The 27572-nt window shown below is 46.7% G+C and overlaps 1 protein-coding gene across 2 annotated transcripts in view; it reads right to left on the bottom strand.

Moving 5' to 3' along the window:
* Positions 1 to 7295, bottom strand: part of MAEA (macrophage erythroblast attacher) — a 53229-nt gene extending 45934 nt beyond the window's left edge. For both annotated transcript variants that reach the window (XM_032253910.1, XM_032253909.1), the window contains exon 1: positions 7169 to 7295. In XM_032253910.1, the coding sequence (XP_032109801.1) occupies positions 7169 to 7237 (69 nt within the window). In that variant the 5' untranslated portion in view covers positions 7238 to 7295. The remainder of the gene's footprint in view (positions 1 to 7168) is intronic.
* Between the last annotated feature and the right edge of the window lie 20277 nt (positions 7296 to 27572).

Below are 27572 nucleotides of genomic sequence, written 5' to 3'. Positions count from 1 at the left end.
CTCCAAAGGAGATGCCCAACCAGAACGACAGAGGCAGACTATAACAACAGCACACAGAGAGAGGCGGGCTACACATCAGACTGTGACAAGTGCTACAAAGGAAACCAGGCAGGCCAGGGACCAACAGCAAAATGAGCCACATCCCAGTTTTATTCAGGGCAGCAGTGAGCCCACACTCACGCATGCGGGCTCACTCGCGCTCTTTACACACACACACACACACACACACACACACACACACGCACGTATCGCGCTCTCTCTATATACACACACACACACACGTGTATTTTTTCAGGCTCCTTCAAAGCTAGAAATGGCCAGCCCCATGCTCTGGGTAACGAGTTGCAGTGTGAACACTCGGGGATCTGCACTAAGGCCCCACGCAGAGAGCTGGCCACACAGGGCGACACTGATTCCCCCTCACCCTCCTCTCGCTGCAAAGGCCGCAGCCCCAGCAGCCATCGTGGACTCAAGGGCAAATGTGAGAAACAGAAATCAAGGAAACCTCCAAGTTCTGACCTGTCACTGAACAAGTGCCAGGAGGACGTCACTGTCAACTGACTTGGGAAGGCTAGATCATAAGGCAGGTCTGGGGCTCCCAGGCCAAGATATGGCATTTGGTTTCGAGCCTGGTATCCTACCTGTGAACTGTCTCCCAGACATGCGAAGAGTGCACAAGGGGTGACTACACAAGACAGCCCTCAGGGAGAGGCCTGGGGAAGGTGGAAGTGTGGAGACTGTCCATGAAGCCTCATGACCTCTGGAGAGCTAGCTGGTGACATCAAAGAGCAAAAAGCCTCTAGGACTAGAGAAGACGGGAGGACGTGCAGCAAGGATGGAGAGAGCCCTGAGGACGATGTCACAGGCGCCAAGTGAGGCGGGCGCCTCGAGGCAGCGTGATGAACTGGGGTCTGGCCGCTTTCAGGAACATCATTCCATCCCATCCTCAAGAGGAACATGTGGGTGGAGTGCTGGGGGACAAAAACCTGATTTAGGTAAAACAGGAAGAGGGACAAGAGGAAGGGGCAGAGAAAGGGAGCAGTAGCTGGAGGAGGACGTGGGGCCAGGAGCGGGTTTCATTCACGAGGGGGAGACTCAGAGCCATCTGCACGCAGGAGAGAGGACAGCCAACTGCAGGAGAAGCCGCGAGGCAAGGGCACAGGTGCGGGTGAGGGTGGTGCAGGCGCAGGTGAGGGAAGCACAGGCAAGGGAGGCACCAGTGAGGGGGGCACAGGTGTGGGTGAGGGTGGTACAGGCATAGGTGAGAGCGCAGGAACAGGTGAGGATGTAGCAGGCACAGGTGAGGGAGGTGAGGGGGCGCATGCTCGGGTGAGGTGGGTGCAGGCGCAGGCTAGCGGGGTGCAGGTGACAGCGCAGGCGTGAGAAGGCACAGGTGAGGGGGCTGCAGGTGAGGGGGGTGCAGGCGTGGGTGAGGGGAGTGCGGGTGAGGGGGGCGTGGGTGGGGAGTTTTGGGGGTTGTGGGTGAGGCAGGTGTGGGTGAGGGAGCGCAGGTGAAGGCGGCACGGGTGCAGGTGAGGGGTGGCAGGGCAGCTCATCCACCACAGGTGTGGGAGCAGGTACAAGTCAGGCAGGGTCTGCGTGATGGGCATGGGTGAGCATGAAGGGGGAGGGAAGGTCTGACGGGTATGAAAGGCTCCCCTGGGAGGAGAGGAAGGAGGCTGCTCTGGGCCCCTCTCTTGAAAGGGCCACCACTTGGGGTCCCGAGTCCGGATCCACAGTCCAGCCATCCACACAGCAGATGCTTTCCTCTGCTCAGCCACACTCAGCTCAACAGTCACTAAACATGGTATTAACACAGTGAATAATTCTTTTGTTTAGGTTTTCGAAATAACGGCCCTTAGCTATAATGCTTCCGAAATAACACAGACCTAAAAATCATCAGCAGTTACCCTGGCAGGAAGTGAGCTTTGCGATGCCTAGGTCAGCACCCAGACACCCCCGCTCCGCCCGATGCCCCGAGAGTGGGGCTCACCGCACGGCCTCTCTGCAGACGGGCAGTTCTCATGCTGCCCGCGCCTGCCGGTCTCCTCTTCGTGCTGGTGCCAATTTGTCTCCTTGGCTTGCTTCCCTCCCTGCTGACCCCTGTACTGCCTGTCACTCGGTCTCACTGTGAGATCCTCGCTGCACGGCTCTGGGACACCCCCAGCCACATCACCCCAATGGAGCTATGTGCCTACTGGGGTTATGGTCGGCCGGGACTTCGACACAGCCCACGGGGCCTCACCCCAAAACTCAGCTCCACCAACCAGCTCACAACATCGCATTCACAGGGGAGGCCTGCCCCAGCCCCCACCCTGCCAACCAGCTCACAACACTGTGTTCACCAGGGAGGCCCACCCGGCCCCCACCTCCTGCCAATGCCCAACTCACCTCAATGTCATCAGTGTCATTAAAGGATCTCAAATGTCTGTGGACTTCTGCTGACGTCTCCCTCCCACCAGAGTGTAGACAGGGACCTGACTTGTCTCCCTGTCATAACAGACCAGGGGCTGACAGTGACTGGCCAAAGAGGGCCATGGAATCACTGCTGCGGAGGAGGGCAGGCGAGCAGCTCAGTGCACTGGCAGCCCTGCTCTGCAGCCCGGCGGCTGTGCCTTGCTCAGGTCCCAGGGCCGCTACCGGCCTCCCGTCAGTACTGCCTCCAACCTAGCCCAGCCATTAGAGCGAACCAAGTATTAAAAAGCCCTTTCTTGACTTGAAATGTGTTAAAAAATAATACTTAAAAAAACAAAAACAAAACCAACCCCCGGCTAGCAGCGAATCCAAGTCTATACCCTCATCTCTGCCTTGCCTATCCAGCCGGAAAGCACAGGCGCGGGGGGAAGACCTGTGCCAGTACAGAGGCGGCGCAAGCCGGCCCAGGGCCAAACCATGGGCGAACAGTGGGAGAGGCAAGTGGCGTGGAGCCGGGAGGCACAAAGGGCAGGCCATGGATCTTCTGGGCAGAAGGAACTTCCACTGTGCTCTAGAGACTGGGAGGATTCTGGAGGGCCGTGTGATGTTACTGCAGATAAAGCACATCAAAAAAGCCGACCGCAGAAGGAAGTAGAGACCTCGCCCAAGACTCCTCAGACACAGACACATGACCAGGTCCAGTCCAATGCATGTGTCTCTTACGTCAAATGCTTCGTGATTGCCCATGTTTCTCACACTCGAGAACGCATGATCCTCCCAAATCCAGCCAAGACAAAGTTCAGAAAATGCAAAAACTGCACTAAAAGTTACAACTTCCAAGAACACAGTTGGTACCCAGACCACTACCACAAGCACAGACCCAGGCTGGGAGGCCGCAGGGCAGTGCCTGGGCAACCAGACTGTCATCAAGCCAAAGGCAAAACATGCAAATCTTCCTGTAGAGAATTCAGACACCCGAGAATGCGCCAACAGGCCCAGGGCTTCCCTGCCTGTCCTCTGGGTGGAGGGCAGCATCACTACCTGCGGTGTGAGAGGACTCAGTGGAGCTGGGAACCCCTGCTGGGGCTCCAGGAGAGGAGGGGTGGGCCCTGGTGAGGCTCAGAGAGGAGCCAGGTCCAGACCAAGGTCTCCAAGTGATGAACATGACTTCTCGCCTTGGCCATGCAGATACCCATGTGAAATTCCCTAAACTACTATTTTTCTTCAGCTATCTGAAGGAATACAGCAGGAATCTGTATATCTCTGTGCAGCACGGTAACTTGAAGAAAAAAAATTACTTTCATTTATTTATTTTTTGAGACAGGATCTCACTCTGTTAACCAGGCTGGAGGACAGTGGTGCAATCTCGCTTCACCACACCCTGGATCTCCTGGCTCAAGCGATCCTCCCGCCTCAAGCGATCCTCCCGCCTCAGCCTCCCAATTAGTTGGGACTATGGGTGCAAATCACTGCACCCAACTCATCAAATTATTTTTATAATCAGAAAAAAAAAACCTTTTAAAAAACAATGAAAACGAGGGCTTGCAATTCAAGATAGTGAACCATTCATGCTGAATTGAAAGATGGTGAATTCCTTAGGTCAGGAGTTCAAGATCAGACTGGCCAAGATGGCGAAACCCCGTCTCTACTAAAATTAGCTGGGCATGGTGGTGGGTGCCTGTAATCCCAGATACTCAGGAAGCTGAGGCAGGAGAAACACTTAAATCTGGGAGGCAGAGGTTGCAGTGAGCTCAGATTGTGCCACTGCACTCCAGCCTGGACAACAGAACAAGACTGTCTCAAAAAAAAAAAAAAAAAAAGAAGAAGAAAGAAAGAAAGAAAGAAAGATGGTGAATTATGCATCTTGAATTGGAACTGTGCCATCTCTCCCGTCCCACCAGGCATTACCCACCACCCTACACCAGGCAGCATTCGACGGCAAAGACACAGCCACAGCCACAGCCACAGCCAGGACATAAGGGTGCGGCCTCAGGAGCCACACTGCTGTTTGCTAAGAAGAAGAAACAAGTTCCTTAAAGCAAAATCTGGACCAGCATTTCTCCTGGGAGTGTGCTTGGCCCCAGGGCACATCTAGCAATGTCTGGAGACATTCTGGGGCATGCTCTTGGCATCTAGTGGCAGACACCAGGGATGCTGCTGAACATCCTACACCGCACAGCCCCCTCAACAAAGGCTCATCCGGCCCAAACGTTGACAGGCTGGTCCACCCCTCCTGTGGAAATGGAAGCTTGTGATGACAGAGGTGCCCAAGGTCAGTGCATGTTGGCTGCAGCAATTCATGTGTGTTCCATTCTCTTCCCACTTCACCAGGAAAATAAGGAGAAAAATAAGTACCTGTCAAGTACCCAGGAGCCCCACCACCCGCCCTGACACTGAGGAACCAGACATCCCAGGAGTTACTGCTGAAACCCAGCTAGGGCTCCCAGGCCCTCTGAAGAGTAAGGAACCCCGTGTGTCTGTGGAGGACTCACTTGGCAGGAAAGCAGTTTAACTCTTCCCAGGTGAGGATCCAGTCCAGCCATGCCAGTTCCCACCACCCAGGGGGACGTGCTTTTGGACTAGAGAAGCAGGACATCCACCCCACAGCTTCCAGAGCCCCGCCCCCCAGCCCTCCTTCCCTTCTCTCACATCCGCACTGGCCCCTCCTAAGGACTCAAGAGTGCAGCTCTTGAACTGTCAGCTCAGCATGTTCTGTTTCATTCTATACTAATAAATTCTTCTAAATCAAGGATCCCTAGTTTCCCAGCAAAACATCTCCATTGTCCACTAGGAATCTCTCCTGAAAACTCCTATGGAAAAAAGTGTTAACTCAGTAGTGATGCAACTGTCAAAAGAGGAATTACAACACTATTTCTTTTTTTTTTTGAGGCGGGGTCTCACTCTGTCACTCAGGCTGGAGTGCAATGGCACATTCTGGGCTCACCACAACCTCTGCTTCCTGTGTTCAAGGGATTGTCCTGCCTCAGCCTCCCAAGTAGCTGGGATTATAGGTGCGCACCACCCCGCCCGGGTAATTTTTTTTGTACTTTTAAGTAGAGACAGGGTTTCACCATGTTGGTCAGGCTAGTCTCACACCCCTGACCTCGTGATTCACCTGCCTCAGCCTCCTAAAGTGCTGAGCCACTGTGCCCGGCTACAATACTATAATATTTCTTTACCTGTATGACTGTCTACATGACTACTTTAATCAGAAACTATGTAATAACTCTGGAATGCTAATAACATCCACGATCAGAAAACAGCAGAAGACTTGAAGAAGAATCCTCTCCAGAGACCTTCCATCTCCTTCCCTAGTTCCTTCAACACACAGGATTTCTGGACACCTTTCCTATTTGGTGTTTCCACATTCATCAGCCAGGGCCAAAAGTGACAAGCCACCACAGTTCTGATCTTCAAGCCATCTTGTCTGTTAGCTGAAATGACGGGCCTGGAGGTGCACTGCACGAGACAAAGTGGCCACTGCCTCACACCTGTCATCCTGGCACTTTGGGAGGTCAAGGCAGGACCATGGCTTGAGCCCTGGAATTCAAGACCACCCTAGGCAACAGTGAGACCCTGTTTCTTTTTAAAAATATGAAATAAACCGCTAGTTAATGAAGAGGAAGACAAGCTTGCTTCTGTTTTCCTATGAAGACCATCTACAGCAGGGTACAGCCTGACTTCAGCAGTGCTAACTATATCAGGTACCTTTTAATGAATGCCAGGCACTGCTTGAAACAAGACATGGTCACTTGTTTCAGCCTGAGGTGACACAGGCGCTACCATTACTTAAATCTGACAAGAATAAACAATCACCAAGTGGGGCCTGATATCTCCCAGTAAGGATGAATACAGAGGAGCCGGAGTCACACCCTAGCAGGATGGCTCAGAGCCTGCGCTCTTCAGCCCTTTGCCGAACTACCTTGGGCCTGGGGGAACGCACAGCAACCTGGCCACACTGCATCCTCCACACCTGTCGCCACTGAGACGGACGGACGGGAACACCAAGGTGCTCTGGGAGAAGAGAAAAGCTTCGCAGCACTCCAGCTCAGCCGCAGCTCTAGGAAAGCTATGACCTTGATCGACTAAGGAATTCCTTCCCAGGTGCTTTATGTCAAATCTTCTATTAACTAGCTAAACAACAAGTATCTGCTCCTTTCACTAGGAGCACAAATTTCATTCTAAAAAGTGCGACGCGGCTAGGTGACCACCCAAGGTCACGCAACCGGTAACCGGACGGCAAGAGCTGTATTTCAGGTTTGGTGACGCCCATCAAAAAGGTCGCTGGGTGCCATCTGGCCGTGAGGTTTCTCCCTACAGTTCCTAACTTGCGACCGGGTGCCGGCACCCAGCACCTTCTGGCCCTGGGCTCCCGGGAGGGCAGCCGGATACCGGCCGGGCACGTTGCGCACTCTGTCTGGGCGCCCGAGACCCACGCCCCGGAAACTCCGGCTGCCACCCCCAGCCCCAAATTCGCCAGCCTTTGCGCTGCCAGGGTCGTCGCTGGTTCGGCTCACGCAGCTCTTTAAGCAAAGGGGCCACAGTCAGGCGCCGGACAGGGCCAAAGCGGCCGCCCCCGCCCCACCTGCCCGGCGCGGACAGGGCGACCCCGGGGAGCCCGCACGGCCCCGCGAGGCCGCGCCCAGCGCCCGCCGTCCTCTCCGCTGGCCCTCCCGGGGCGGCCCCTCGCGGCCCGTGGGCACTGGCGGAGGAGGCCGTCGCTGGCCTCAGCCTGCGCAGCGCAGGCGCCCACCTTGAGGGTCGGGTACTCCTGGACCTTCAGGGTCATGGACAACTGAGCCGCCGACTCCTGCACCGCCATCTTGAAGCGGCCAAAACATTAGCGGGCGGGGGATGCGCGGGCGCGCTGCATGCCGGGAAATGACGCTGCGCGCTCCGGCCGGAGGGGGCGGGGGCGGGCCGATGAGCCTGCACCAATCGCATCCGCCCTCTTGGCCGGAGGCGGAAGAGGGTGCGGACCAATCACTGCCGGGTTTCCTCTCGCTCAGCCAATCAACGATAGCCCCGGCTGGCGGTTTCCTTCTTGAATTCGCGGCCGGCTGCAGGCCGCAGACGCCGGGCTGGCGATGCTGCGGGGATGCGGCCTGTGGCCGGGGCAGGCGAAGCTGGGGCCGAGCGGCCTGGGGGGCTTGGCGTCCGTCTCGTTACTCGGGCTCCTTCGGGGCGGTCCCCTGTGGGTCTCTCGTGCCTGCGGTCCCAAGGGCAACGCCGAAAAACGCCTGTTCACAGGCGCGTGTAGCCAACTATTTTTCTTTGGCCTTGTTTTCAGCGATTTCCAGCTGCTGGAGTCCTGATGTGGAGGAAAGGCCCAATACCTAATACCGTTTTATGGACGGGAACTCCTGACGCAGGAGAAGCGTGTGCCGTCTCCGCCCTCTCCTTACAGGGCGGGCAGCGCTGGCATCTGGGTGGTGCCTTCATTTCAGCCACTTCACATTCTCAGCCTTTCAAACACCACCCATCTCCCCTTTCCAAAATAAAAATGAAATTAGGTGTGATTAATTAGGAAACGACGTCCCAGTTAAGCCACCTTGTGTTTCACGTAACTCATTCCTAAACAATTTTTAAAGTATTTTCTTTTAAAGGAGAAACACCTAAGGTGGCACCGCGTTGAAGCCAGAATCTCCGCTTGGAGGATGGCCGGAGTTTTAACTGCTACACGTTACAGCTGGAATACACGAAATCCGACCTGCACTGTGGAATCTTTCTGTTTTATCCAGGAGCTGGGGACTAAGGAAAGTGTTACTCCTTAAGTATGTGGCTGCGGACTCCAGTCCTTTAAACATTTGAGGTAAATTTTACAGTGAAGTGCACAAATCTTTACAGCTTAATGAATTTTCACCCATATTTGCACTTTAACCATGTCGTGGTTGAGATTTAGGACATTTCCTGTGGCACAGAAAGGTCCCCTGTCCCTTTTCACGCTATATCCCCATCATTCTAACCCTGCTCCCCATAACAGCTTTCCTGACCTTCCTGTAGGTAGAAGTGTGCACTCTACTGCATCTGTTCACAGTTCGCATCATGTCTGCTACTCTCCCAGATGGCCCCAGTAATCCACCAGAGCACCGCAGCAATGGGATGGACTGCCATCCTCTTTAAAGACTTTGGGTTCACTTCACCAGGAATTCAAGATTAACCCAAAGGAAACAACACGGGTTTTATTTCCATGGTAATGCCATCCTAGTAACATCTGCAGCTAGAAATTCTTAGGAATGATGAGGCAGAGGCTTGCACATTGGAGAAATTGTTTCACTCTACAACCTTTAGATCATTTATTCTAGGTTTTCTTAATATTGGAAGATAAAACTGTATTTGAATTAGTTGGTCCTTTAGTTACAAAAGGTTGTAAACCAAAAAGTGTCTGAGACAGATCTCAATCAATTTAGAAGTTTATTTTGCCAAGGTTAAGGATTATGACCAGTGACACAGCCTCAAGAGGTCCTCAGAACATGTGCCCGAGGCGGTTGGGTTACAGCTTGGCTTTATACATTTTAGGGAGACATAAGACATCAATCAATAACATGTGAGGTTTACGTTGGTTTGGTCCAAAAAGGCAGGACAACTCAAAGCAGGGGGGTGGGAGGGGAGCTTCCAGGTCACAGGTAGAGTCAAAGATTTTTCTGATTGGCAATTGGTTGAAAGAGTTCTTATCTAAAGATCTGGAATCAAGAGAAAGGAGCATCTGGGTTAAAAAGGGGTTGTGGAGACCAAGATTCTTATTACGTAGATGAAGTCTCATAGCTGGCTGTCATTAGAGGCAATAGATGGCAAATCTTTCCTATCTAGATCTTTAAAAGCTGCTAGACTCTCAGTTAACTTCTTCAGAATCTGAAAAGATCTGGAAAGGGCAGGGGATTCTCTACAGAATGTAAATTTCTCCCAGAAGAAACAGCTTTGCAGGGCCATTTCAAAATATGTCAAAGAAATGTATTTTGGGGTAAAATACTTTGATCTCCTTCAGGGCCAGCCATTTGTCATGTAACGCTGTATTAGATTCAGGTTGGAATTTGGCATTTTATTGCTACAAAGAGTCTGTTTTGTCAGTCTTAAGATCTCTGTTTTAATGTTAATGTGGGTAAATTTTATGCCTGAACTGCAAAGGGAGGAGGGGATACTGAGGCATGTCCGACCCTCCCTTTCCATTAATAGTTGCAGGAGGCAGACAGAGCGGGTCCCAGTGAAACCTAACCTTCAAGCTGAAGACAGTTTAAAGCCTAGCTACAAGTCCCAGGTAAATCCATGGACTGGATTGAGAACCTGTCTTCCTGCTTGGTGTGCTTCCCTGTGATTGATCGCCACCCTTCACCTTTGTTACATATACCTACCCTTCCCTAATTGGTTTTTCAACACTGTTGTGCCCACTTTTGAGTGATGCCTTTGTTTTAGACATTTTTGCATATTCACAAACCAGTCAGCGCGCACTCCCCATTTGGAGCCCATAAAAGCCCTGAACCCAGCCACATGGAGAGAAAAACCACCTGCTTTCAGGTGGTAGACCACCCTCACATCCGTGCTCCACTGCCTTCTCACTCAATAAAATTATTCTCCATCCTCCTCACCCTTCAATTGTCAATGTATCCTCATTCTTCTTGAACATGGGACAAGAGCTCGGAACCCATCAAATGTGAGTAGAGAGAAAGCTATAACACCATGACCCTTTGCCCTTCACCAGTGGAGGGCAGCCACCCCACATGACGGAAGCAGTGGCAGGGCTGAGCCAGCATTGGAGCCATGTGCCAATGAAGAGCAAGGGGCTGGCAGAGCTGTTGACACACCACTCTCCATCACGCTGTAGACTAAAACAGCTAATTAGCATGCTGTAATACCTCCTTTGGGGCTTCAGGATCATGAGCACCTCTACCTGGGCACCACCATGTTCCCCTCATCTGGACACCAGAGTCCACCATAGGAGTGGCTTGCAACATGCCTTGTCCAGCCACAAGCCTCACATAGAACCTGGTTCTACGCTGGCACTTGGAACAGTTGGCTGGACCCTGCACTCTCTTGCTCACACGCCCCCTCCCACTGAGGGCTGAGTATGCAGTCACGGCAGCCGCGGGATCCACATTGGATTGCAGGCCTGGCATGGCCTAGTGGGCTGAGTGGATGGGGCATCTCCTGTGGCAAACCTAGGCCTGAACAAGGCCTGGGCAAGGGTGTCACCGGCCTGGGCTCTCTGGCTGACAAGTGACCAAGAAAAGTCCTGTGTCACCATCATGGCCTGAACTAGTTTTTTAGGTTTCTTTGAAATCCCCTTAGCTGAGGGTGGGGGTGATGTGTTCCATTCAGTTTGTTGTGGGAGCTTAGAATTTTATTTTCATTTACATACTTGAAGCTGTCCAATTGTCAGAGTCTCTGACACCAACTGCGTATCCTACCCCACTTACACTCTCACCCACAGACTAAGGGCTGTGTTCCACAAGACTGTCCCCTCTCGAGGTGACGGCTGCATGTTGGGTAACCAGGCTACCCACACAGCAGGTGATACCTTTGGGGCTCCCATGAACCCTTTCTCGGGTTCAGTAATTTGCTAGAACAACTCACCGAGCTCAGGAAAACACTTATGCTTCCCAGCTTATTATGAAGGACACAGCTCAGTTACAGCCAATGGGAGCACATTGGGCATGGTGGGGTGAGGAGCTCCCAAGTCCTCTCCATGTGGCAACTGCCCAGAACCTCAGGGCATCCACCAATTTGGAGGCTCTCCCAAATCTCATTATTCACAGATTTTTATATCTCAATCCCCCGCCCCCTCTCCTCCCCAGAGGTGGAGGTGGAGTGGGAGAGGGGCTGAGAATTCCCGCCAACTAATCTCTGGGTCTTTCTGATGATGTCCACCCAGAGTCACCTTGTTAGCATAAACTCAGGTGTGGTGGAAGGGGGCCCCTTATGAGTAACAGAAGACACTGCCACACTCAGGAAATCCCAAGGGTTTCAGACACTCAGTGACCAGAACCAGGGGCCGAGACCAAATATACTTCTTCTTGTGGCATAGCGTTCAACAGCTGTCATGTTCTGCATCTCTTGGTTTAAACTTCCAAAATCTTAGGCTCCAAAGTCTAGCCCAGCATGGGTCGGCTGTACATCTGGACCAATCAGCTATGCCAGTGATGAACTGTGGGGCACTCCTGGAACACGTGGTTTCCTTGTGTGGATGGACCAGGAGCGCCCAGGGAAGAACAGCCTAGCAGACGGATGGTGCTGGGTGTCTCCTGCATGGTCACCATGTGGGAGGACCTGACCTCTGGCTCAGGGACGCACTGTCATAGCCAACTCACACCACATGCTGCGGGGGCTCTGTCCACATCCCAGGGCCCTTCTTATCTCCACTGTTGGGCCACAGGGCTCTGCTACTTAAAGGTAACCCCCTCAAGGTCGAGGGGGTGACCCTGCCCAAGTGGCATGACACGGCACTTCCTCTCGCCTGGCTAGGTTGGTTTTCTGAGCTGGAGTTGTCCTTGTTATTTTGATCCACACGTCTCTTAGGAGGTAGTTAACACTTGCCAATCCTGCTGAAAAACTTAATTCTTGAATAAATGAAACATGTACCTCACATCAGGTGAGAAGATTTTACACATAGTTGACTGTTTCGTTGATTTCTTTTTTGAGAGAGTCTTGCTCTGTCACCCAGGCTGTAGTACAGTGTCATGATCACAGCTCACTGCAGCCTCAACATCCCAGGCTCAATTGATCCTCCCATTTCAGCCTCCTGAGTAGCTAGCTGGGACTGCAGTCATATGCCACCATGTCCAGCTAATTTTTAAAGTTTTTTGCCAAGACAGGGTTTTGCCATGTTGCCCAAGCTGGCCTCAAACTCTTGGGCTCAAGTGTTGACTGTTTCGTTAGTAAGAAAATAGCATTTGATTTTCCCTTAAAAGTATTTAGTAATACAAACTGTAACTAGTTCCCATGATTAGCTGTAGAGGTGGAATAGACTCAAGCCACACAATTGTTATCTTCACAACATCTGCTTGTAAACATCTCCAGTAAAGGCCCCCCTGCTCCCGGGTGGGGCCCAGTCAGGGTGCGTGCTGGATGTTTGAGATGGCTTCTGTTGGGCCAAGATTGTAGAAGTTCCTTCCAAAAGGAGCCCTAAAATTGCAGTTAAATAACTTTACCTCACACTGGACAGAGTTAAGTGCCTTGGACACAAAAGGACCTGTCTTCCTGTGGACACTATCACCGGGGCTTGGGGGGACCAAGAGGAGCTGGAGTGAGAGGTTCCCCTCATCTGCTCCATGGGTCTCTGTAACTGTGGCTCAGGAAATCAGGAAACCAGGAATGTGAGCGTGTGTGTGTGTGCATGTGTGGGCATGTGTGAGCATGTGTGTATGTGAGTGTGAGCACGTGTGTGCATGTGTGAACGTGTGTGGGAGTGTGGGAGCATGTGTGGGTGTGTGTGGGGTGTGTGTGTGCATGTGTGAGTGTGAGCATGTGGGCATGTGTGTGAGCATGTGACCATGCGTGGATGTGTGTGCATGTGTGTGCATGTGTGAGCATATGCATGTGTGCATGTGTGAGCGTATTCTGTGCGTTGTGGGCATGTGTGTGCGTGTGTGAGCATGTGTGCATGTCTGGGTATGTGCATGTGTGAGCATGTGTGAGCTTGTGTGTGTACATGTATATGGGTGTGTGCGAGCATATTGTGTGCATTGTGGGTATGTGTGAGCATGCATGTGTGAGCGTGTGTGAATGTGTGCACATGTGTGAACATGTATGGGTGTGTGAACATGTGTGCACATGTGTGGGTGAGCATGTGTGTGCACATGTGTGCCTGTGTGAGCACGTGTGTGCATGTGTGGGTGTGTGAGCATGTGTTTGCATGTGTGGTTGTGTGTGCATATGTGTGCATGTGTGAGCATGTGTAGATGTGTGTCAGCATGTGTGTGTGAGCATGTGTGTGCATGTGTGAGCGTGTGTGAGTGTACGTGAGTGTGGATGCATGAGCTTCTGTGAGCATGTGTGCATGTGAGTATGTGTGGGTGTGTGTGGGTGTGAGTGTGTGCATGTGTGAGGGCCCCTTCACACCCTCATCAGGTAAAGCCCACCTACAAGGACGCCTGGGCCCTGAGGGGTGCGATTTGCATGCAGACCCTCCCCCACCCCCACAATCGCCACCGTGGATTTCCTGGGGAGGAGAGACAGGGACTACTGTGATACCTAGACTGTCTGACATGAGGCCGCTGAGTCACTGAGAGAGGTTTTCTCCAAGGCTGGGCATGGTGGCGTGCATCGGTGGTCCCAGCTACTCGCGAGGCCAAGGCGGGAGACTTGCTTGAGCCCAGGAGGGTGAGGCTGCAGTGAGCCATGCTCATGCCACGGCACCCAGCCTAGGCTGCAGAGGGAGACCCTGTCTCAAAAAACAGACGTTGTCTTCTTATTTGGGGGTCATATTAGTGGAATTCATCTACTATTTTCCTAATTCTAAGCAATGAATCTCAGCAGATAAAGAGGGTAGTCACAAAATAGTCACTAAAATTGTCCATGTATTAGGTAATAATGAAAATGTCAATATACTGCAAACAGTGGAAACACTACAGGTGGCATTCTAGACCACAAAACACCCTAACTATAATAACATGGAGATTTTCCACTCAGAAATGGAAAATCCCCCTTTCTAGTGTCAAAGAGATGCTAAGAAATGGAGCTTGCAGAGTTTCTAGAAACCAGCAATAATGAAACTATGTATATCAGAACGAATGGGCTATTGTTATGCCCTGAGAAGGTCATGGTTTTTAAGGGCTGTGTCGATTACAAAAGGAAGAAAGAATGACCTATGTACGCGCTCAGAAAAGTCAAAGGGACTACAGCAACAAGAAAAGCCGGCAGAAATAAAAAATAATAAAGTTGACTATTAAAAGGAAATAAACATTTTAAATGTAGAATCAAATATATATGGGTAAACCCAGTTGTTTAAAAAATAAAATAGATAACCCCACCAGCTGACATAAATTTTTTAAAACGCACAATGTCACAATTTGGAAACAAGAAATGACAAAGCGGAAAAGGCCACAGAAATGACAGGAGTTTAGGGAATCATGAGAGAGCTTTCATTCCACTGCACATGGGAGGCATGAAAGAAGCCTCTAGAAATGAACAAAACGTTGCCTTGCACCCGAGGCTGGCTCCCTGGGGCAGGGGAGGCTGTGCCCAGGAGCTCTGTGTGGCTGCACCTCAGGCCCACCGCATCTGCGAGTTGTTGGCGAGTCAGTGAAGGCAGTCATGTCTCCTCCATTTGCAGCCTCCTAGAAAGGAGGGCACCCTCTATCTCCTGTGTTCAAAATCATTGCTGAGGCCCAGCGTGGTGGCACACGGCTGTAATCCCAGCACTTTGGGAGGTCAAGGCAGGCGTATCACTTAAAGCAGGAGTTCTAGACCAGCCTGGCCAACGTGGTGAAACTAAAAATACGAAAGTTAGCCAGGCCTGGTGCACATGCCTGCAGTCCCAGCTGCTCGGGAGGCTGAGGCAGAATTGCTTGAACCCGGGAGGTGGAGGTTGCAGTGAGCCAGGATTGTGCCACTGCATTCCAGCCTGGGTGACAGAGTGAGACTCTGTCTCAAAAAAAAAAAAAGAAGCTGTGTCATTTGACACTTCCAGCAGCCGTGCCTGACAGTTCCAGTCTCAGCATTCTGTCTTTTCCAATGGAGCCATTTCAGTGTGTGTGGTTTATTTTATTTTGACAGAGTGTCACTCTGGCACCCAGGCTGGAGTGCAGTTGTGTGATCTTGGCTTACTGCTACCTCCTCCCGCCAGGCTTCAAGTGATTCTCTTGCCTCAACCTCCCGAGTAGCTGGGACTACAGGCACCTGCCATCATGCCCGGCTAATTTTTTTTTTTTTTTCGTATTTTTAGTAGAGATGGGGTTTCCCCATGTTGGCTAGGCTGGTCTCGAACTCCTGACATCAAGCAATCAGCCTGCCTCAGCCTCCCAAAGTGCTGGGATTACAGGCATGAGCCACTGTACCCGGCCTAGTGTGTGTGATTTAAATGTGCATTACGCCCAGCTAAGGTTGCCGAGTGCTTTCTCATGTGCTCATTGGTTATTCGTTTACAGCTCACCTTGAGCAACAGGGGTTTGAACTGCGCAGGTTCTGTTGTTTGCGGATTTTTCCTGCCTCTGCCATCCCAAGATAACAGGACCAGGCCCCGCTTGCTCCTCCTCCTCAGCCACTCACACAGGAAGAAGATGGGGACCTTGATGGGGGTCCCCTGCACTTAGTGAACTGTGGATCCATTTTCTCTTCCTTATGATTTTCTTAATAACATTTTCTCTTCTGTAGTTTATTATAAGAATGTAGTTTACAATACATATAACAAATAAAATATGCATTAATCAACTGTTTATGTTATTGATAAGGCTTCCAGTCACCAGTGGCTATTAGCAGTTAGGTTCTGGGGAGTCAAGAGTTACGCATGGATTTTCCACTGGGAAGGGGTCAGTGACCCTAACTGCCAAGTTGTTCAAGGGTCAATTGTGTGTTCTTTGTGAAATGTCTGCTTTTTTTTGAGTCAGGGTCTCACTCTGTTGCCTAGGCTAGATTGCAGTGGTGGAAATACGGCTCACTGCAGCCTCAACCTCCTGGGCTCAAGTGATTCTCCTGCCTCTGCCTCCTGAGAAGCTGGGATCGCAGTCATGGACCATCATTCCCAGCTTTTTTTTTTTTCTTTTTTTTGTAGAGACTGGTCTTGTTATGCTGCCCAGACCGGGCTAAAAGTCCTGACCTCAAGTGATCCTCCTACCTCGGCCTCCCAAATTCCTGGGATTATTTTGTCGCTTATGTTTAAATTGTGTCATTTATTTTTGTATTGTTGATTAGTGGGAGTTCTTCTGAGTTCTTCAGATACTCTGGACACCTGTCTTTTGTGAGCTATAGTCGTGTGTGCCTTAATGACAGGGATGTGTCCAGAAAATGCAATGTTACAGGATCTTGTCATTGTTGTTGTTATATGAAATCACAGCGTCACTACACAAAGCTGGATGGCACGGCCGCTGCACTCCTGGCTACAGGCAGAGCCCATCACTGCTAGGCCTCTCCTGCCACAGGGCTGCTCAGGGTGCTGTGTTTCCAAGTAGTTTAACAGGAGGAATACTTCCTAACTCATTCTATGCAGCCAGCATTACCTTAATACTGAAATGAGATAAAGACATTCACAGAAAAGAAAAGTACAGACCAATACCACTTACAAATACAGATGCAAAATCCTCAGCAAAATATTAGCAGGTTGAATGCAACAGCATATTAAAAGGATTATTCATCTATTCATCATGGCCAATTGAATTTACCTAGGAATGCAAGTGTGGTTCGACATGAGAAAAATCAATCAATGTAATATACCACATTAATAGAATTAAGGGAGAAAACCCACACAATCATCTCAATTTACACAGAAGAAGTATTTGACAAAATCCAACATTGTTCATGATTTAAAAAAGAAAAGCTCGGAAAACTAAGAATGAAAACAAAATTCCTCAACATGCTAAAGGGTATTATAAGAAACCCATAGCTGGCCAGACATGATGGCCCATGCCTGTAATCTCATCACTTCAGGAAGCCGAGGTGTGCTGAACACTTGAGCCCAGGAGTTCGAGATCAAACTGAGCGACATAGTGAAGCCTCGTCTCTACAAAAAAAATACAAAAAATTAGCTGGGCATAGTGGTGCACATCTGTGGTCCCAGCCATTGGAAGGCCGAGGTGGGAAGATCGCTTAAGACCGGAGGTGGAGCCAAGGCAGCAGTGAGCCAAGATTGTACTGCTGCACTCCAGCAAGGGCTACAGAGCGAGATTCAGTCTCAAAACACACACACACACACACACACACACACACACACAAGAAATGGAAAGCAATGAAATGGAAGGGAAGTGGTAAAACAATCTCTATTTGCAGATGATATGATCCTACATATAGAAAATCCAAAATAACCCACAAGAAGGTACAATAGCTCATAAACAAATTTAGCAAAATTACAAGGTCAACACATCAAGATCAACATGCAAAATTCATTTGTGTTTCTGTGCACCAGCATTGAACAATTCAAACAGGAAATTAAGCAAACAATGTTATTTACAACAACATCTAAAATAATTAAATAATCAGGAACAAATCTAACCAAGGTAGTGAAAGACTTGTATGCTGAAAAATAGAAAAGGTTGCTAAAATAAGTTAAAGAACACCTGAATAAATGGAAAGGCAGCCCATATTCATGGATAGGAAGACTTAACATTGTTAAGATGACAATACTATCCAAAGTAATCTACAGATTTAACACAATGCCTATCAAAATTCCAACAGCCCTGTCCAAAGAAATCAAAGTAGATTCTCAAATTTATATGGAATTGCAAGTGGTTACCAGTAGCTCAAATATGAGGAATTAAGGTATTTCAAACAACAGGAATATTTATTTAAGATCATGCCTAAGAGCTCTCAGGGTGTCTTCTGGAGATGGAACTTTCCAGAGATGCCTTGGATCCTTGCAACTTTGGTGCTTAGTATAGTCCAGGAGGTAATTAGAAGGGAAGTGGTGCCTCCATTCTCATCCTCTTTATTTTTAGATTGTGTCTTGTCAACATTAACAGAGGTAACCAATGAGGCAACTTTACTTAGAATTCTATGCAGATGTCATAGAAGCTATCACTTTATTGTGAATAATGTAAATTCAGAGTTTTTCATTGTTGTTTTTGGTGACAGTTGTAGCGGTGGTGGTGGTGGGGTGTGTGTGTGTGTGTGTGTGTGTAGGAATGTTTAGAGTCAGGGTCTTACTCTGTTGCTCAAGCTGACTGCAGTGGTGCACTCTTAGCTCACTCTAACTTTGAACTCCTGGTCTCAAGTGATCCTTCTACCTCAGCCTCCCCAGCAGCTAGGACTACAGGCGTGCCCACTACACCAGGCTAATTTTTAAAACTCTTTTTTGTGGAGGCAGGGTCTTGTTATGTTGCCCAGGTTGGTCTTAGACTCCTGGCCTCCAGCAATCCTCTATCTCTGCCTCCCAAAGTGCTGGGATTACAGGCATGAGCCATGGTGCCTGGCTGCAAATTCAGTTTGATCCCAATGCACTGTGTTAGGTAACACGAGATTCAAATGACTAATGAGGAGTCCAATGTGTAGGATGCTAGACCCCCAGGCCCTTTATGGGCCAGCATTCCCTGTGCACATAAAATGACAATTTAACATGTTGAAATGTTTCACTGTTATTGCCAAGTGAAGTCTTCACTTTTCAAGATCTCAAAGGAAAGGTACTGGATGTATTTATTTGGCAGGTAGTACTAGGAAGCATTGGTCCTGGGACCTGTGGCAGGCCCAGCAATGACACCACGTGGTGCTCTGTGAAGCCCTGTAGAGAATCCCCTGGTGGTGGGTCAGGGTGGGGGTTGGTGATTGGGCCTCAGTTGAAGGCCTCCCGTGCTCCCTTCACACTCACTCTCCACACCAAAGTCTGGCCTCTGTGGTGCAACTCCTCTGCATGGCTCAGATCTTCAGTGCCATATCACAGGATCCAGAGGTTCCCTGGAACCCTAGCCACAGCTGGACACCTTTAAGCTTGGGTGTAGAGGCTTCCTGGGAAGTGGCTGGGTCACTGCACTCAGTGGAGCCTTCCACCACATGCAGAAGTTTCTGATCATGTCTGAGACCTACTATATCCTGTCATTTCTTCTGGCCCCTGTCTGGCAGTGCCCACATCTTGGCCACCCTGATGCTACTGATGCTGATGGTTCTGGAACGCCCTGGAGGGTCCCAGCTGGTTCTAAGGATAGAAACCATCAAAGAACAAAATTTCAACAAATTGAGTTTTGAGATGGATTCTTGCTATGTTGCCTAGGCTCCTGGGCTTAAATGATCCTCCCGCCAGGAAGGCGCAGTGGCTCACGCCTGTAATCCCAGCACTTTGGGAGGCCGAGGCAGGCAGATCACGAGGCCAATAGATCAAGACCATCTTGGCCATCACGATGAAACCCCATCTCTACTAAACAAAAATTAGCTGGGCATGGTGGTGTGCACCTGTAGTCCCAGCTACTTGGGATGTTGAGGTAGGAGAATTGCTTGAACCCAGGAGGCAGAGGTTGCAGTGAGCTGAGATCGTGCCACTGCACACCAGCCTGGAACCTGGTGACAGAGCAAGACTCTGTCTCAAAAAAAAAAAAAAAAAAAAGATCCTCCTACCTTAGCCTCCTGAGTAGCTGGGACTACAGGTATGCACCGCCATGCCCAGCTTAATTGTCTTTTATTAGTGATTCATGAACTGGGCAGCATCCAGCCTGCAAAACAGACAGGAGCTCCTTTGGGCATGGCAGCTGACCAGCCATTACAAAGCAGCTTCAGCAGGAACAAAGTTCTCATCATCCTATACATTCAGCAAACAGGTTGCTCATTGTGATGTGCTCTCATCAGCTGCAGAGGAAAATATTGTGATAACTTGATATTCCCCACACAATTGTCCTATAATTTCTCAGCCATATCTTACGAAGCTGAGCAACTTGTAAGTTCTAGTCAGACTTAACTTTGCTCTATCTATTCTGGGCATATGGGTGGGGCTGCACTTGCTAACCACTCTTGCATAAATCTACCACTTGCTAACACACAACATTTATAAGATCCAGGCCTTCATAACATAATACCTAAAATACCCAGGATATACTTGAAAAACACTCATAACATCAAAAAACAGGTAAATGTCATCTTAAATGAGTAAGACAATAAAAAAATCCCAACACCAACAAGACGTAGATGTTGGAATTATCTGATGTGAGTTGTAGAGTAGCCATTGTAAAAACGCTTCAATAAACAATTACAAACATGCTTAAAATAAATGAAAAAGAGAAATACTCAGCAAAGAAACAGAAGATATAAAAAAAATAAAAAAAGAAAAAAGAAATAGAAGATATAAGGAAGAAATAAATTGAGAAAAAATACAATAACTGAAATTTTTTAAACTCACTGAATGAACTCAAAAGCAGAATGGAGAAGACAGAGGAATAATAAGAAAACATGAAGATGGAACAATACAAATTATCCCATTTTAACAACAGAAAGAAAAAAGACCAAAAATGAGGGAAACTTAAGTACCAGTGAAATAATAACAAAATATCTAACTTTTGTGTCATTGAAATCCCAGAAAGAGAAAACGAAGAAAGGAGATTAAAAAAAAATTGAAGACACAATGGCTGACAATTGCTTAAATTTGCAAAGATAAAAACCAAAAACCTAAGGATTAAAGAAACAGAGCAAACTCAAAAAGGATAAACCCAAATAAATCTATACCAAGACACAACCCTCCCAATAGATCAGTGCTCCCCCCATTCATATGTTGAAGTCCCAACCCCAAATGTGATGGTATTTGGAGCTGGGGCCTATGGGAGGTAATAAGGTTTAGATGAAATTATGAAGATGGAGCTCTTTATAATGGCATTAGTGCCCTTATAGGAAGAGACACCAGACAACTTGCATTCTCTCTCCTCATCATGTGAGACACAGCAAGGAGGTGCATGTCTGTAAGCCAGGAAGAGAGCCCTCATCAGAATTCAATGATGCTGGCACCTTGATCTTCACTTGTAGCCTCCAGGATTTTGAGGAAATAAATTTCTATCATTTAAGCCAAACAGTTTGCAATGTTTTGTTATAGTATCCTGAATAGACTAAGACAGCACATGATTACCAAACTATTGAAAACTAATGACAAAGAAAATATTGAGAGCAGTGAGAGGCAAATGACATATTGCCCACTGGGGTGTGTTTGGGGGACATTTGAATGGCAGCAGATTTCTCATTAGAAACTACAGAAGCCAGAGTAAGTGGCACAATATTTTTCAAGTGCTTAAAGAAAAACACTGTCAACCTAGAATTCTATATCCATTGAAAATATCCTTAAAAAATGAAGAGGAAATCAAGACACTCTCAGATGTAGGAAAACTAATAATTTGTCACCAGCAGAACCCTAAAAGAAAGACTAAATAATTTTCTTTTTTTTGAGACAGAGTCTCACTCTGTGGTCCAGGCTGGAGTGCAGTGGTGCAATCTCAGTTCACTGCAACCTCCATCTCCTGGGCTCAAGTGACTCTCCGGCCTCAGCCTCCTGAGTAGCTGGGGTTACAGACATGCACCCCCACACTTGGCTAATTTTTGTATTTTTTGTAGGGAAGTGGTTTTCTCACAATGGCCAGGCCAGTCTCAAACTCCTGGCCTCAAGTGATCTGCCTGCCTCAGCCTCCCAAAGCGCTGGGATTACAGGCATGAACCAACATTCCCAGCTAAGAATTTCTTGATAAGAAAGAAAATTAAAAAAAAAATGAACCCTAGAATATCACAAAGGAAGAAAGTACAGAGACAGTAAAAATATGAATAACGACAATAGGTTTTTCTTCTCAATTTTTATTTTCTTTTTCTTTCTTTCTCTCTCTCCCTCCTCCTTCCTTCTTTTCTCTCCCTCTTTCTCTCTCTCTCTCTTTCTCTCTCTTTCTCTCTCTTTCTTTCTTTTGACAGGGTCTCACTGTGTACCCCCAGGCTGGAGTACAGTGGCATGATCTCAGCTCACTGTAGCCTCAGCCTCCTGGGCTCAAGCAAACCTCCCACCTCGGCCTCCTGAGTAGCTGGGACTACAGGTGTGCACCACCACTACTAGCTAATTTTTCATTTTTGTATTTTTTGCAGAGATGGGGTTTTACCATGTTACCCAGGCTGGTCTCAAACTCCTGGGCTCAAGTCATCTGCCTGCCTCAGCCTCCCAAACTGCTGAGATTACAGGTGTGTGCCGCCATGTTCGGCCCTCAATTTTTCTAAATTGTGTTTGAAGGTTGAAGCAAAAAACATATGTAAGAGAATTTTATTATGTACAGAGGAGGGTAAATGAACCTCAACAATGGTAAGGTTTCTAAACTTCATTTAAACTGGTAAAATGTTACTTGTAAAACATGGAGACCAGTATACTATGATAAGTTACATATATATAATGTAACACTTAGAATAAACACTTAAAAAAAGCTATACAAAAAAACACTCTGAAAAACACTTTAATCAAAATGGAATTCTAAAAAATGTTCAGGTCACCATAGGAAGGTAGGAAAAAAGCCCAGGGAAACAGAAAACAGAGAGACCAAACAGAAAAAACAAAAATAACATGGCATACTTAATCCCTAAAATATCAATAATTACAATTAAATATAAATGGCCTAAATCAACTAAAGATAGGCAAAACGGATTAAAATATCTAAACTGATCTATTGTGTCTACAATAGACTCACTTCAAATACATCAATATAGGCAAGTTCAAAGTAAAAGGGTGGAAAAAGATATATCATGTAAACATTCATCAAAAGAAAGTAGATGTAGCTATGTTAACATCAGATATAGTAGTCTTTGGAGCAAAGATAGTTACTAGAGATAGAGAGTGACATTACATAATAATAAAAGGATAATTCAACTAAGAAACACACTACAGATCTAAACTTCCATGCAATAAACAACAAAGCTGCAAAATACATGAAGCCAAAACTAGTAGAACTAAAAAAAATACAATCATGGTTGCACACTTCACCAATGCTCTCTTAACAAATGATACAACAGCTCTACAGAAAATCAGCAAAGATATAAAAGAAACTCAACCATATCATCAATCAACAGGATCTAATTGACATTTATTGGACACTATACCCAACAATATAATTCACACTGTATTCTAGTACTCACAGAACAATTAAAAAGATAGGCCATATTCTATGTCATAAAACAAATCTCAACACATTTAAAAGAACTGAAGTCATACAGACTGGGTTCTCCAAACACAATGGAATTGGTCTATAAAAATAAAAGTTGGGGTATGGTGGCTCACTCCTGTAATTCCAGCACTTTGGGATGCTAAGGCAGGAGGATCACTTGAGCCAGGAGTTTGAGACCAGCCAGGGCAAGAGCGAGACCCTGTCTCTACAAAAAAAAAAAAGTTAAAAAATTAACTGGGCATGGTGCCATGTGTCTGTAGTCCCAGCTACTTGAGAGGCTGAGGTGGGAAGATCATTTGAGCCCAGGAGTTCGAGGCTGCAGTGAGTTGTGACAGTGCCATTGCACTCCAGCCTGGGCAACAGAGTGAGACCCTGTCTCAAATAAATAAATAAATAATAGATTACAAGAGAATTTCTAAACACATAGAAAATATAAAAAAGAAAAAGTCTCAAATCAATAATTGACACTTGGATCTTAAGAAACTAGACAAAGAAGAGCTAAATAAACCCAAAGCAAGCAGAAGAAAGGAAAAGTAAAAAGGAGCGGAAATCAACGAAATTGAAAAACAATAGAAAAACTCAACGAAACAGTGATAAAAAGTTGACAAACCTCCAGCAAAACTGGTAAGGAAAAAACAACAGAGAACACAAATCATCAATTTCAGGAAGGAAAGAGGGGACATATCAGCCCAGAATCTATGGATATAAAAAGAATAGGAAAAGACTCTACATATACACATATGATGCCTTAGGTAGGATGGACCGATTTCTGGACGAGCACAAACTACTATGCATATTAAGCAGGACATTTGAATACCCCTATAACTATTAAAGAAATTGAATTTGTAGTTTTAAAGCTCCCTTCAAAAGAAATCTCCAGGCCTAGATTGTTTCACTGGAGAATTCCACCAAACATTTAAAGAAGAATTAACACCAATTTTTTTCCAGAAAGGAAAGAAAGAGTGTAACACTTCCCAACTTGTTTTATGAAGCCAATATTACCTTTCTATTTAACATGACAAATGCAATACAGAAAAAGAAAATACGAGAATAATATCCCTTATTAATAGAAATGTTAGAAATCTATAACAAAACATTGGAAACTAGAATTCAGCAAATTATAAAAAGAATCATATACCATGACCAAGTGGGACTTATTCCAGGCATGCAAGGCCTATTCAATATTTGAAAATCAATCAACGTACCCCACCATATCAACATGCTAAAAAAGAAAAATCACAAGAGCACAATCATTAATGTAGAAAAAACATTTGGCAAAATTTAACACCAATTTATGATCAAAACTCTCAGAAAAAAATAAGAATTCGATTTGATAAAGAGCATCTACAAAAAACCTAGAGCTAATATTATATTTAGCGGTGAAAGACTGAATGCTTTTCTTTAAACATCAGGAATAAGGATGGCTTCTGTCACCACTTTGATTCACAACAGTGGTGGAACTAGCCAATAAGACAAGATGAGATAAGGCAAGGGAGGCATACACATGGAAAACGGAAAAATAAAACTGTTCCCATTTGCAGACAGTATAATTGTCTATGTTGAAAATTCCAAGGAATCTACCAAAATAAATAAATGAGTAAAACCTTGGAACTAATAACAGTTCAGCAAGCTTACAGGGTATAAGATAATATGAAAATCAATTGCATTTCCACACAGCTAGCAATGTACACATGGAAACTGAAGTAAAAACATATGCCATTTATAATTATTAAAATATCAGATATAGATCTAACAAACATGTACTTGTATGTCAAAATCTTCATAGCATTGATGAAAGAAATGAAAGAAGATCTAAATAAATGAAGGGACATACCATGCTCATGGATTGGAAGACTCAACATAGTAAAAATGTCAAGTGTCCCCAGACTAATATAATGGTTTAACACAATTTCTATCAAAATCCCAGCAAGTTTCATTTTATAAAAATAGATGGGCTGGGCATAGTGGCTCACACCTGTAATGCCAACACTTTGGGAGGCCAAGATAGGTGGATCACCTGAGGTCAGGAGTTCAAGACCAGCCTGGTCAACATGGTGAAACCCAGTTTCTACTAAAAAATACGAAAATTAGCTGGGCATGGTGGCTGGCGCCTGTAATCCCAGCTACTCAGGAGGCTGAGGCAAGAATATCATTTGAATCCAGGAGGTGGAGGTTGCAGTGAGCTGAGATCATGTCATTGTGCTCCAGCCTGGGCAAAACTTAATCTAAAACACACACACACACACACACACACACACACACACACACACACGCACACACAGGCTCATTCTAAATTGTGTATGGAAATGCAAAGGAACCAGGGTAGCTAAAACAATTTTGAAAAGGAGTAAAACATGCCAAGTACAATGGTTCATTTCTGTAATCCCAACACTTCGGGAGGCCAAGGTGAGAGGATTGCTTAAGGTCAGGAGTTTTCAGACCAGCCTAGGCAACATAGTGAGACCCTGTCTCTACAAAAATAAATTTTAAAAAATTAGCCAGGCATGTTAGTGCGTGCCTGTACTCCCAGGTACTTGGGAGGCTGAGATGGGAGGATTGCTTGAGCCCAAGAGTTTGAGACTGTGGTGAGCTATAATCATGCCACTGCACTCCAGCCTGAGTGGCAGAGCAAGAATCTTGTCTCTAAAGAATAAAAAGAATATAATGGGAGAAACCAGTGTGTCCCATTTCAAGACTTACTCTATAGCATAACCACAGTAATCAAGGTTATGTAGTATCCACGGAGGAAAAGCCACATTGATCAATGTTACAGAATAGAGTGCCCAGAATTGGACTCACATTAGTACAACTGATTTTTGACAAAAATGAAAACTTAATCTAACTGAAAGAGGATTGTCTTTTCAGCAAATTGTGCTGGCGCAATTGGATGCCCACAGGCAAAAATAAACAAACAAAGAAAGCAAAACCACCCTGATTTAAACATCACTCCTTAAACAAAAATTAACTCAAATTGACCATCACATAGATTTAAATATAAAATTATAAAACTTTTAGAAGGAAACATAGGAGAAAATCTTCAGGACTTGGGGTTTGGCTGAGAGATATTAGGCATGACCCTAAAAGTACAATCTATAAAATAAAATGTTTGGTAAATTGGACTTCAGCAAAGTTAAAAACATTTGCTCTGTAAAAATCCTGGTGGGAGGATGAAAAAACAAGTTTCCTGTTAGGAAAGAATATCTGCAAACCACACATCTGATAAAGGACTTGTGTCTAGAATATATAAACTCAAAACTCAACAGTAAAAAGACCAAATCATCCAAATAGAAAACGGGCAAAAAACAAGACGAATTTTACCAAAGAGAATACAGTCCTCGCTCAGTATCTCTGGGCTGTGCATCTGTGGATTCTACCAACCACAAATCCAAAATACTTGAAAAAAAGTTGTGTTTGTATTGAAATATATATAGACTCTTTGTTGTTATTATTCTCTAAACAATACAACAAAACAACTATTCACGTAACATTTACATTGCATTCAGTATTATAAGTAATCTACAGGTGGTTTAAAAACAGTACACAGGAGAATACTTTGTTATGAGCAAATGCTCTGCCATTTTACATCACGGACTTGAGCATCCAGGGATTTTTGTACTTGAGGTGTGACCTGAAGCCAATCCCCATGGATACTGAGAGACAGTTGTTATATAGATGACAAATAAGCACATGAAAAGACATCCAATGGTGCTAGTCTCCAGGGAAATGGAAAGGAAAGCCTGAATGAGAGAGATCACTACCAACCTATTAGAACAGCTAAAACGGATAACATTAAAAATAGTGACAACGCCAAATGTTGGCAAGAATGCAGCCTGCTCACATGCCACTGGTGAGAGGGTGAACTGGTGCAACCATGCTGGTAAGACAGTCATGGGTTCTTAAAAGTGAAACGTACACTTACTTTACAACCCAGTAACAACACAGCTGGACACCTGTCCCAGAGAATCAAAAACCTACCTTCACATGAAAACCTCTGTGCAAATGTTTGCAGATTTCTTTGAAATCATAAAAAACGAAAACACCTGGAAACGACTGAAACGTCCCTGAAAAGGCACATGGATGAAGAAACGATCCCATCCCCAGTCCTCCAGGAGTGACAGCCCAGGGTCCTGGTGTGAGAAGTGGAAGAGGTCGTCCATGTCCTCCCTCCTCAGACTTGCACCCAAGTCCCTGCTCAAACAGTCCCTCCTCCTGGTCCTCACTGTCCCCACATCAGTGACCATGTCCTGACACTGTGGTTCACTGGATGCGCGCCTCGTCCATATCAGCTCCAAGCTGCTTCTCTGCAGGCAGGTCTGCGTGGCCCGAACTCTGCCCTGCCAGCCCCATTGCCTCCACTGCTGACCCCACTCACCCCCACCTTGCCATACCCCCTCAGGTTCACTCACATCCCCAGAAGGCACGCTG

The sequence above is a fragment of the Sapajus apella genome, unplaced genomic scaffold (genome assembly GCF_009761245.1).
Source record: "Sapajus apella isolate SASKATOON/1434 unplaced genomic scaffold, GSC_monkey_1.0 scaffold85, whole genome shotgun sequence".
Taxonomy (NCBI): domain Eukaryota; kingdom Metazoa; phylum Chordata; class Mammalia; order Primates; family Cebidae; genus Sapajus; species Sapajus apella.
Note: the sequence above shows the minus strand (reverse complement) of the source record. Positions and strands in the feature narration are given on the sequence as shown.